The sequence below is a fragment of the Clinocottus analis genome, unplaced genomic scaffold (genome assembly GCF_023055335.1).
Source record: "Clinocottus analis isolate CAN_PGR_092001 unplaced genomic scaffold, fCliAna1.0.p SCAF_27, whole genome shotgun sequence".
Classification (NCBI taxonomy): domain Eukaryota; kingdom Metazoa; phylum Chordata; class Actinopteri; order Perciformes; family Cottidae; genus Clinocottus; species Clinocottus analis.
The window spans coordinates 1,535,039-1,548,030 of NW_027176009.1; the positions used below are offsets into that span (position 1 = coordinate 1,535,039).

The 12,992-nt window shown below is 40.8% G+C and overlaps 1 protein-coding gene across 5 annotated transcripts in view; it reads left to right on the forward strand.

The window, feature by feature from the left end:
• Positions 1 to 12,992, forward strand: part of LOC137795281 (protein kinase C alpha type-like) — a 127,404-nt gene that overhangs the window by 77,540 nt on the left and 36,872 nt on the right. For 2 of the 5 annotated variants that reach the window (XM_068592660.1, XM_068592661.1), the window contains exons 6-11: positions 3,352 to 3,508; positions 4,142 to 4,276; positions 4,709 to 4,802; positions 7,232 to 7,261; positions 10,901 to 11,044; positions 11,193 to 11,366. In XM_068592660.1, coding sequence (XP_068448761.1) covers positions 3,352 to 3,508; positions 4,142 to 4,276; positions 4,709 to 4,802; positions 7,232 to 7,261; positions 10,901 to 11,044; positions 11,193 to 11,366 — 734 coding nt within the window. Of the gene's footprint in view, positions 1 to 3,351; positions 3,509 to 4,141; positions 4,277 to 4,708; positions 4,803 to 7,231; positions 7,262 to 9,093; positions 9,128 to 10,900; positions 11,045 to 11,192; positions 11,367 to 12,992 lie in introns of all 5 variants that reach the window. The other 3 variants (XM_068592662.1, XM_068592663.1, XM_068592664.1) reach the window with 2 other exon arrangements.

A 12,992-nucleotide genomic window follows, 5' to 3' on the forward strand; every position in this document is an offset into this window, starting at 1 on the left:
CATTGTATCATTGGTGATGACATATCACACAGTTTCATCCTCCTTATCCAAGTGTGAAGGTTGGCCTCCATCATGGTCGGACACACATGCAGACTCTCTCCTTCTTTTGTGTCTCTGCGGAGCTCAAAGAACAACTGAACTTTGTTGTCGCGGGATTTCTGGTGCCAAACTCCCAGAAGTCATGCCATTGCTATTCCCAGTCTGTCGTCTCTGCGCTGCCTCGACTCCCTCTTCTCAGCGCACTGCCATTTTAATACGTCCCTCTGCCTCTCATCGCTTCACTTGTATTTTTCCCATCTAGTTTGGCCTTTCTTTCTTCTTTGTTTTTCTTTCATTGTCCATTCTTTTTCAAAAGAAAAACCATGAGATTTCCATCTGCATCACAATACCTCCTAGATGCTGTGCAACTAATTCGAGCTTTGCACCAGTTTGACCGTGAAAATCAACAATTTAAATCTCAGGTCGGAGCAACAAATGAGCTCTTATCTCACGTGTAACCGTTTGTTTTCTCAACATAAAGGAGGACAACTTTAAACAGTTTGCAGTACAAACCTCACTGGGAGCTGGTTTTTAGTCGTCCCTCAGTGAAATCATATGTCAAAGCATGGTCCCATGCTTTGACATTTTGAACTTGCACTGCTGTTTAAATGTGAGCCAAGCTAGTTGTGGAGACTTGGTATCCAGGCAACCATGTCACCGCCCATCTCCCTCCCGCTTCCTTTGTCCTTTGTGTTTGTCTGTGTGTGTGTGTGTTTTTGCTTATGCATGTGTTTCTAAACTCATCTCCACAGATGAATGGAATCATTATGCACTTTGCGCTTTAAGACATCAACTACAAAATATTCTTTTCATTTAAACTTTCCCGGGAATTGTCAATAACACATATACAGTGGATATTAATCTTAGTGTATGTCTTTGCAGTACTTCTGAAAGACATTAAGGCTACACACACATCTTGTTTGGTTTATGGGCCACACAGTTATATGGGAGGAAACTCTCGGTGCCAGCAAAGCTAAACCAGACAGTCTAGTTTGCCCCCTTCTGGTCATCACTGGAAGTACAGTTTGCAGTCATCATCTCCTGCCTGGAGTCAATACATGCTTTATCTTAAACACTTTTTAAAAATATGTTTCTTCATCTGAGCTCTATTTTAATATTATGTTTTATCATACACGTATTTTGATATAAAGATATCATCCCAAAAGTGTCCAGCGTATCATCAAGTTCATATTTTGAGTCTCCTCTTCCTAGACAGGATGATTTGACTTGAATAACACACATGTATTATTGAGACAAATGATATGACCTCATGACCACTGATTGTACTCCCCAGTCTCACACACAAGCACAAGGCACTGAACAATGTCACGTTGTTGGTCTGTTTGGAGGCTTTTTATGAACGTCATTTGGGTGCTGTGACTTTGCATACAGACGGCCGTGTCGGAAATATTCAAAACATGACCTTGTACCACCTGAGAGGTAAAAGGTGAAGAAGGAAGCTCAAGATTCGTAAATTGCATGTTACATTGATTTGCACCTAAATGTAACCTGTTTCACAACAATTAATGTGCAGATTGTCTCAGCTGTGTTTTCAGCAATAATATATATATATATATATATATATATATATATATATATATATATATATATATATATATATATATATATATATATATAAGATATAATATATTGTATTTTTATAGTGGTTAAAAAAGGTACTCAAAGGCACTTCAAACCGGTTATGAAAAGAAATGCGTACAGCAAACAACATTTATCCCAAGGTTGTTACTTTTATAGCACTCAACTGAAGTGACTATTCGCGATTCCATCAGAAAGATACAATGTAAAAACCCTTATTGAGCTCACGTATATCATTCATTTCTATTCCATTTCACCTCTTTTGGCCGAAAGGGAAAGATATAGGATTAAAGGAGGAGCGCCAGGGCTCAATTTCTATCTGAACATCCTAAAAAAAATACAACCTATGAATATCAGTCCATACGAGACCACGCTCAAATACAGTAAATACAGCGAGTTGTTCTTTGGCGCCTGCAAACAGGTTTTTTACTTTTCTATTGGATTTCTGGGGGTTGCCAGCTCGGGTTCGCTCGATACCATCCCACACCTCGAGTTGCAGCTGTGAGCTGCTGTCTGTCCGTCTCTCTTCTTTCTCTCAGTGTGTGTATGCGTGTGTGTATGTGTGTGTGTGTGTGTGTGTGTGTGTGTGTGTGTGTGTGTGTGTGTGTACACACTTTACTGCAGCTTACATCAAACCTCACTCCTCGCTACCATCGCTCAACCCCGAATCCCCCCACCACAAGGTCTAGGAATAAACGCAAACATTGGGAAAGTATTTGCTCTTGGCTTATTAAAAAATAGCACCATAGAATAAATAGTATACTCTACTGTATACATGTTGTTGCATCCTATGAGGAAATCTATCATACTGTGCCGTTGTTTTCTTTGGCCTTTGCAACACTTGCTGAGTTAACTCAGTGGTGACAATCCCTCATTGACTTTGTTCATTTATCCCTCCTAATCCCATCAATACCGTACCACATTCAGAGGATCCCAGCTCACACAGTGGCTTTAGCCCTTCTCTCATGCAGTCTTTACACACTGGCTTAGTGTCTTCCTCTCCAGGTCAAAGGTCATTTACCGTCTTCGCTGCTCAGGCACCCAATGCGGACTGACTGACAGCGACGCACGGAGAGGCTCCCGGTGTTTAGCGATGCAAGGCGGGCAATCGCACCGTCCCTCCGGGGAATGCGTTGTGTGGAGAGGGACGCAGTATGGCTGTAGGTGTCAGTGTGGAGATGGAGGCGTGTGTGTTTGTGTGCACACTGTACTGTAGCTCAGGGCTAATGGAGCGCTAATGTCCCTGGTGTGCCATGGTTTACTGAACAGCTAAACACAGGATAACAAGAAGGGGCGCCTCGCCTACTTAAGTACGTCCCAGCCGGCAATTTGGAATCACTGCTCCCATAACACTTCCTCCGTTCGCTCCCTATAAGCAAGCCTCAAAGGCGGTGACTCGTCGTTTGATCTCAAACGCCTGCGATTTATTCTACTGATGTTCACCTGTTGCTTTAAAAAAAACATCCGTTTTTCCTGGCCAACACGCTTTGTATTGTGAACAACGCACCCAGCTTGAATGAAGACAACATGTTCATTGAGTTCAAAGGAGGCTAATTTAATCCAGCAGGTATCAGTTTGCTAACAATCAGGTCATTATGTGTTTGAGGTGTGCCGAGTATGGGAAAATAATGAAATCATGGCTTTACAGAGTCACTTAAACTTAACTATGTAGACAAATTAATACTCTATTTCTATTCTTTGTGTCCCCATCAGTGACTGAAGGCAAAAACCTGATCCCCATGGATCCCAATGGCCTCTCTGATCCGTATGTCAAGCTCAAGCTCATACCAGACCCCAAAAACGAGACCAAGCAGAAGACCAAAACCATTCGCTCCAACCTCAACCCCAGATGGAACGAGACCTTTAACTTGTGAGTACATTACCAGCTGTCCCCTCTGTCCACCCGCATGCTACTGTCCACTTTAAGATACATTACAATGTGACACAAAGATTACTGTGAATGTCAGCAGGATTTATTCTGATACATATTTTAATGTTGATACTAATAGGATAAGTATACATCTACCACTGCATATACTGGTAGAAAGGAAAAATAAATATATAATACATACACACACAGATTTTTATATAATGCACGAAACACAATGACAAACTCCTTTAAGTGAAAGTCATTCTTGGCAAAAAATCCTATTCCAATTCAAATGTACCAAATAGTTTGCACTTCACTGTGTTGAAACTACCAACGTTACAACATTGTCAGTGTGAGTGCACGTAATAATTACAAATACATTTTCATTTTCCACGTATTTATAAAAAATCATTTTAAATAGCTAATCACCCTACTAGCGCTAACACAATCAAAATAATAATTATAATTTTCCAAAATAACTGCAGTGTTTTAGAATCATATCACATATTACATTTTGTATTTGTATTTTGTATTCTCTTCATTTAAAAGGGACCATGTACAGTTCAGTTTAAAATGTAATTTTGACACATAACGTGATAAAACGGTCCTGTGTGCCGTCTCTGTGTTGCATAGCAAGCTGAAGTCCACTGACAAGGACCGCAGGCTCTCGGTGGAGGTGTGGGACTGGGACCGCACCTCCAGGAATGACTTCATGGGGGCCCTCTCCTTCGGCGTATCAGAGCTCATGAAGGCTCCAATCTGTGGCTGGTAACGCTCGCCTGCATATTGCTCTTGACCCTCACGTCTGGGTGTAAATTACTACCGTGTGGAACTTTTCATCTGAAGTCCAGCAGCTATGAAACTCACCCACACTGCTCTGCTATGAAATATGTTATGAAACATTTAAAGGCTTTATAAAAAATTGATTAGTTCACAATTTTTAAAAAGAATTATTGTTAAATAATAACGGTTGCTTTTATTCCACCAAACATTTGAGTTTCCCCGCCCAGAGGTAAAGAGGCGGCTGTTTTACCGTAAGCTATATTCAGGCCCAGCAGGTCAACCTCCGTGGAAGGAGAGTAGAGAGGTTTTTAACTCACAATGTTTCCCTGTATGTGTCTCCCATCTTCTCTCTCTTCTTATCTCTCTCTCTCTCTCTCTCTCTCTCTCTCTCTCTCTCTCTCTCTCTCTCTCTCTCAGGTATAAGTTATTGTGCCAGGAGGAAGGGGAGTACTACAATGTTCCCATCTCAGAGGAGGATGACGGAAATGAGGAACTCAGGGAGAAATTTGAGGTGATGATTGCGCTGAAATAGTCGCCTATCTGTTTGCCCATTTGTTCACTTGAATTACAATCGGAACGTCTTGTCTCGAGTCTTTACGACATCAAAACGGCTCATCACCAGGTACATCAGCCCACCTGGCTCGTTGCTGTAGATGAGGTGGTAATTCTGCATTTGACACGGCCGTTCCTGGCTGTGTGGCTAAGGCCATCTGTCGCCTTTCCTTGAGTCAGTCTAACCTTGTTAATCTCATCCAGATAACCGTGTCCTTAATACACTGCAAGGCGGTGAGTATGAGTGTGTACGTGGCTGGTCCAGCTATTCTAAACTATGAAACAAGCATGTGTAATATAACTTGAAATTATACCAAATGGGCACATCTCCTCATCTGTTGGATTATAAAAGGCATTTTGACAGCTGCAGCTTTCAAAGACCTCCTCAGTTGTGTGTTTGTCACCAATTGTTAGCGTTTTGTTCCTCCATCAGAGACATTCATGTGTGGGGTTGAATCAAAGCAGCCACCAGCAGCCTTTGATATGTCTTTTTCTTTTTAGCAGCGACAGCTGTCTTTTAATCTAAGGAGACATTTTCTGTGACAGAGACTTGGTTATTTGATGCTGGAAGAGTTTTGAAATAGTATCTCAAGAGTTTTGTATCACGAGTCAGTTAATTGCCCCGGCTGTTGTTTCAAATGCAGTAATTTAATTATTAATTAATAAAAACAATTCTATTACAAGCAGTTAAATGAAAACATTTGTGTCATGCTTTTAGAGAGAAAGAGAGAGACAGAGAGAGAGAGAAATATTCTCTATTTTGAACACTTTTAAGAAACTCAGATTGAAGTTGTTTAGTGACGTAACGTAATATTTTTTCTGTATCAGAGTCGATGTTCAATTCTTCATATAACGTTTTCCACCTGAATTAGAAACTGCTCAATGATGATCCAACATGACTTCTATAAAACTATTTTCTCAGTCAATTGTGCATGAAGTTCAGTGATGATCATCATCGCAACACCTTTCCAAAAATGAAATAAAAAGTGAGCTGTGTGAACAGTATTGGAGTGTGTAAAATCACAAGCAAATCAGACACTTCTTCCTCTCAAACGCATACACACACACACACACACACACACACACACACACACACACACACACACACACACACACACACACACACACAGCTGTCCTCCAGCGGAGGCCACTGATGAGACACTGTAGCTCTTTCCTTCGTTCAAGGCTCTGCATCGCTGTGTCCGGCCTGCTGAGAGTGAGGCAGCTCTCTCTGTGCTCCTCTGATTGTTTGCCTCTCGGTGGGAGACGAGGTCTCTGGAAGAGGCTTTTTACCCTTATTTTTCATGACATTTCTGCTGCGCACAGTGGAGTGTTGTGGGCAAAAGGAGAAAGAAGGCAAGAGCAGAATATCACAAAGGTCATGGATGGGATTGAAACCCACAACCTTTGTTGGATGAATATTATTTTGGTGGTAAAGGTCCTGAGGAGTTAGTTTGCCAAGCAGGAGCTGACATTTATGACAATGGATTTTGTTACCAGCTTAATGACAAATGAAGCCAGCGGTGACTGCTGCCATGTTGGATCTTCATATGTAAGAGTACAGAGAAAGGAAGTTACGAATAGGAGCGTTGATTAATGTCTCTGCATTTGGTTGTCATATGAACAAGTCCACTAGAACCTAATATTCACCCGTATGTTGTGGGAGGTATCATGGGTGCTTTGTGTGTGAGGTGCAGCTGCTTTCACCCTGCTCACACACACACATACTTGTACTTGCTTGCAACTATGGTCAACTTCTATGAATTTAAGTTACAGTATGTATACATATTAACACAAAAGTACACAGAAAAACCCATAGTCCTTAAAATGTTACCGTGTACAATTTCTGTAAAGGCTTCCTAAATTTCCTTTACATTACAACAATGTTTTTTTGATACTTTTTCTTCTTTTTTTTTCTTCATTTTCTTTCAGCTTTATGCATCAGTCAATTTTGATAAAACATATTTCATGGAACATTTTGTTTTCTTCTTCTTTCTTTTCATGAAAGATATTGCAATTCTATTTTCCATCATTGCCGACAGACATGTCGTAAATTATATCATTTAATATATGTCAAGATGTGTAATAACACTGTTATCTATCAAGCATCATATGACATTTTTTTAAAACATAAATCCAAGTTTCTGGTTGTAAAATGTTTCATCCACTTGACCTCTTTGTATCCTTGTTGGACTCCTATGGCTTCGAGCCTCCTTCCTCTTCATAAACCCCTCTGTGGTTCTCTCCCTTCTCCCCTCAGCCTCCTGCTCCCTCCTGTGTGCTTGGTGAGACTTATACTGTAAAAATGCTTCTTCATCCTGTGTCACAATGTCATATTTAATGCAAGAGTTTCTCTCCCTTTCTCCCCTTCCTGCCCCCTGCTCTCAGGATTGCCAAATTAACTTAACTAATCTAAAGGTAGCCCCTTCTCCTCTCCTCTCCTCTCCTCTTTCCTCTCTTGTCTTGTCTTGTTGTGGTGACATGGTCCTTCACCTCTCCTCATGTCTGATCATTTGTATGTGGTTACCAAGCTGCTGCAAATAGATCCAGCTTACTAACAATTTGTTTGTGTGTTTATAAAATACACTAAGAAAAGAACAACACATATTGCTCAGATGAATGGATATTCAGTCACGGCTCCTTTTTGGTCTCTGCGAAAAACTGTGAAAATTTCAGCTTTTCTTTTTCACTGTCCACTTGATGTGGATCATTGAGCTTTGGGAAAAGGTGAATTGTGTGTCACGGCGTATACGAGCTCTTCTCCGTCTTCCCTGCTTCTTGTTTATCTCCTCAGAGTTTTTCAGAGGATTGTTAGTAAATCCTGACACTGTACTGCTCACAGTCCATTGCTCTCCATTCGTCCACACGCCTGTCTTTGTATTGTGTACGTGTCCCTGGGTCACTCTGCCTGTCCACATCGTGTGCGCTTACATCATTGCTGCTGCAGGTATATGCTCATCAATCTCACTTATCTTACAAGTTGTTTAAGCTTGCTCTGACTTATTTTCTTACTTCTCACTTCACATTTGGATTTACTGGAATTATAGACAACAGGAATATTTCCCCCTGGGAAAATGTTTGGCTTAATGAAGAGAAGAAACAAAACTGTGTGAGACCACTAGATGTCAGCATTGACTCGATATACAAAATACCAGACCTCTTATCAGAACTGTGTGTGTGTGTGTGTGCGTGTGTGTGTCTGTGTGCGTGCGTGCGCGTGCATGTGCAGAGTTGTGTTTTTCTGTCATTCACTAGACCTTCGTGTGAAGTAACATCTTTTTTTTCAACCGTCAAATTGTTTTCTTCCTATTTAAAGATTGGATTTCCACACCACCTTTAAAGGACCAGTGTGCAGTATTTAGGAGGATATATGGGCAGTTATACAATATGATCTATTAGTATCTTCATTAACCTGAAACTAAGAAGAATAAGTTGTGTATTCGTAAGCATGATCTGCCTATATCTAGGGAACTTCTTCTTTTTCACTGCCGTGTTTCTACAGTAGCCCAGAAAGGACAAACCAATCGCTGGCTCTACTGAGCCGTTAACGTTCTTACGACCATACTTCTCCGACACGCTTGGGGTGACTTGAGCGGTATTTATTGGATCAAATCTGAAACCTCTCCACTAAATCCTACACACTGTCCCTTTAAACTGTTTTGATTCTCATTCACATTTGTAATCTGAGTTTTTCCTTTGTACTCTTCATACCATTTTCTTGGTGGAGTACAGGTTGGGTAATTCACTTGGTTATGGTAATGCTGAGCTGTGATTTTTTTCTTTAAATTCTCAGTTTCAACTATGAAGCTAAAGTTTCAGTTAAAGATCGATAGATTCTGCTCTCACTTGATACAGATTTCTGCATTAATGAAAGTTAAAATAAGGCTAGGAATTGTTGTTATACTAAAAACCTGAAACAGGGTCCCGCCAAGACCAATGAAGGAAACTGATAGCAGAAACACTAACTTCTATAATTATATTGACCAAGAAAAGAAATTGATGTAATGTAGACTCTGATCCACTAACACTGAGTTATGTTGAGCGTATCGAGATTTAATCCATCACTGACTCTTCTGAAACATTCCAAAGGCTGCAGCGTCTTATTATAGTTATATAATGTATATTATAGTATGATTACTATTTCTGTGTGTCTGAGCTGCCGTCTGTGGATCAGCCCTCAACTATCTGCGTGTAAAAACAGCTATACTCAAGTGTACTAAGTGAGTCGGTCCTTCTCCCTGTGGTTTCAGGACCAAGCGGTTGTGGAAGGCTCTGAGCAGGTGTGTCTGAGGGGGAGGAAGTAAGGCTGCTGCTCGCCTGGCTCAGCCAGCCTATTCTTATTGGCTAAAGCTTACAGGTGTGCTGTGATCTCTCCTTTGCTTTGCATTCCTCTGCCGCGCTCCTAGATTTAAGAGCAGACTACGGTAGATGCCATTAACCCAACTAAAGCGGCTCATGTTAAATGTCTATTTATTCAGAAATGTGTGGAGGAGTCTGAATCGGGCTCATGATGAATCCTGGACTTTGTGATGCAACCCTGAAAGGTCTTTTTGATTTGGAGTAAAGTCACAGGTTTTTGTCAATGTGTAGTGTAGTGAATGCTAAAGGGACCTTCATTGGCTTACTTTTAAGTGAGGTGAGAGGACAGTGCTTAAAAAGGGTGTGACTTCCTTGTTACCTCGCTTCAATTTAGAGCAGGATCTTCTGTAGCCAGGACATTTCTCAACTTAAAGACAATTTGTTGGAGTTCTTGCATAAGCCAAGCTCCCTGTAGCATGTGGGTGTAGATTCTATATGGTGTCGACGGATCAGCATGAGTTTGGATCTGTGTTTGGCCCTGGCTGAGTGTGAATACTGGACATGGCAATCTTAGTTGTGTTCTTATGCAGGAAGGTTAATCCTATTGCATTGTTGTTTAGCATTCAGTCTGCCATGAAGTTATGTTTTTTTCATGCACTTTTCTTGTCGGAGCATCTTGCTGTTCTGGGAGGTTATGCATGACTTTGGCATGAAGGAAGTGCATAGGAGAGACTCTTTTTGCGACATGAGAGACTATCGTGGATGCACACAGCAAAGTCACACTGACATCCTCAACTTTGTTACTCTTGCAGCCATACAACTTTCAAAGGAAAGACATCATCAATGCAGTTGTGATGCTTGATGTAAACAATTGAAATCTCTTTTTTCTTAGTCTTTACCACACAATTATATTCAATTCAATTCAGTTTATTCTGTATCGCCCAAAATCACAAATACAATATTTGCCTCGAAGGGCTTTAAATTTGTACACATAACGCCTCTGTCCCAGGACCTCACATCGGATCAGAAAAAAAAACTCCCCAAATAAAGATAGTAAAAAAACCTTTTACAGGGAAAGAAGGGAAGAAACCTGAGGGAGAGCAACAGAGGAAGATCCCTCTCCCCGGATGGACAGAAGCAATAGATGTCATGTGACCAGTAATATGTAATTACAAGATAAACATGTCCCTTCAACATACGTATACTGTTGTATTGATGTTTTAACACAAGATATTCCAAGTCATTCATATAAATTGCAAAAAAAGGTTTTGGTGGTTTTACCTTCTGGAACAGTAAGAGCAGAAATTTGACTAAACGTCAATGTGTCCTCTCATTTGCCACAATTCAGTATACACCTAATTATACTTTTATACATATTGTATCTGTTGGTATGGCGACATTTGTGTGAGTGTATATGCTCCACAATGACACCAAAGTCTCATTTCACTTCATTCATTTTGAATTCTGCTTACTAGTCAGTGTTTTGGGGCTGTGAGTGAGCAAATGAGTGTGAGTGTGTGAACAAAAAAAAATAATTCTCACTTGGAGAACCACCACAAAGAAGTTCAGGATTATCATTGATTCAGTATCTTTTAAATTTATTACATGCAATAACTTTTAAAACAAAGTCCCCATTTTAGGAATTCAGGAACTTGGCATCTTGTCTGATGAACACAGTGAAGCTTTTTGTTGTGTGTTTTTCAAAGTGCATTTTTAAGATGTGTATCTCTTACACCCCACCCTTTCTTCCGAGTACAGAAAGCCAAGCTCGGCCCAGGTCAGAAGGTGATCACCGAGCCGGACGGCAGCCACTCCAACCAGGTGCCCTTCCTCAGCCTGAACGAGGTCAAACTCAGCGACTTCTCCTTCCTGGCTGTGCTCGGGAAAGGGAGCTTCGGCAAGGTAAGGCAGCTGGGATCAGCACAAAAATAAACGTAATTGTCTCTTGAGTGTCACTGGTAACAGACACAATGCTAAACGACATGAGCCAAAGGAGCAAGAAACAGTTGGTTAAACATAGCTGTGATCTTTTCCTGCTGTCACTCTGAAGGTCATGCTGGCAGAGATGAAGTCCACCGAAGAGCTATACGCAATAAAGATCCTGAAGAAAGACGTGGTGATCCAGGACGATGATGTGGAATGTACCATGGTGGAGAAGAGAGTCCTTGCCCAACAGGACAAGCCGCCCTTCCTCACATACCTGCACTCGTGCTTCCAGACTGTGGTAGGTGAAATGCTCGTGGACACGTATCAGCATAAGGCACTCCAGGTCAGCTCAGGTCCGATTAATTCACAAAGGAGCTTTTAGCTAAACGGCTTAGTCATAAAGAGTTGTAGAGAGCAGTAGAGGGCGTATATGACAAGTGCAATGTAAAAAAAAAAAAGAGATGCGTAAACAAACAGACTCTAATTAGAAGGCTGTGGTTTGTGTTTGTGTGTACAAAAGCATGTCTGCACATATGTATTGAATTTGAGTCATGGCAAAACCAGACAACACAACACAGTATACTGCTCATGCATACTGTATGAGTAAAGACACATGCACTTATGTAATGTTTATTACACACACTCCCTCTCACACACACACACACCTTTATTGTTCTTATATGAACAGACAAGGAGAACAACTAAATTACACAGAAACCACAATAAAAAATAAATACAATGAAATAAGTATTGGGTTTAAGTTTTGAATTTTTAAATGTAATGGACTGCTCAATGTAACCAGTCGTTCTGTGTTGTTTAAAGGCTCGGCCAACAACAATAACAACAACAATAATTTGATAATAGTTGCATAATGTTTATATCCTCAACGTGTAGCCCTATCGCGAACTTTGGCACAGATGAAGACGAATGATTATTTATTAGGAAAGTCTCTATTATCTATTGGAAAGTCATCAACCTCTCCAGGGTTTTTGAACACAAACACAAATGGGACAGCAACAAGACGTTTGGAGGAAGTCTGGTGCTTGCAAGACAAATGAAGTTGAAAGGCAAAGTCTGTTACCGTGAATCAGTAAATATAGAAGTCTGGCATAATTGTTTTAACCCATTAAAGATATACAAATAGTAGCCATGGGAATTTTTCATGCCCCACTGTGAAAGAAATCAACGTTTTTTCCTTATCAGAACGCCTGTGGGTCTATTAGCGGTTTGATTTCTCACAGAGGCCAAGCTGAACTATAGCAGCTGATTAGAGCTGTAGCACCAGCAGGCAGACTCAGGAAGAGACTCAGCTTGGCATCACTCATGGCATATTCATGAACACACACACAATTCACAGTTCATTCGCTCACGTACAAAAACATGAAGACAAACTTACTACAAAATGATATTTGTAGTGCTTCCACATTAAGATACTGTAGTTAAAAACAAAAGATAAATGAAAGATGAGACCAAGTACATGGAACACCAAAATAATGTATCCCTAAATGTAACACAGCATGCCGCCATTAAATTAGCTCATGAAATTAGATGAGCGTCATCATTAACCACTACAAAGAGATCATTTGAGCATCCCAAATGAGAAAGTCTTGAACACTAGTTGACATTTTAGCATAATTAGGTGAAATACACAAGTTGTATTGTTCATTTGTTTGCGTGTTGTCAGCCTCCATTAGAATTGAATCCAGGCCGAGGCATCTATTGTGCAAACAGCGCCTCTCTCGAGACTACAGGAAAGATTGAGAGAAGGTGCAGTTTGCGTTTTGGCTCAGGTCATCGCTGTGGTGTGAAGGTCAGAGCTCTCACAAATCCAAGGTCAGACCAGCAAAGACGAAAGGTCAGCTTTGCTGCCAGTACGGGTCTGATGCTGTGTGAGGTGTTTGATTTGTGTTTCGCTCATGAGGGA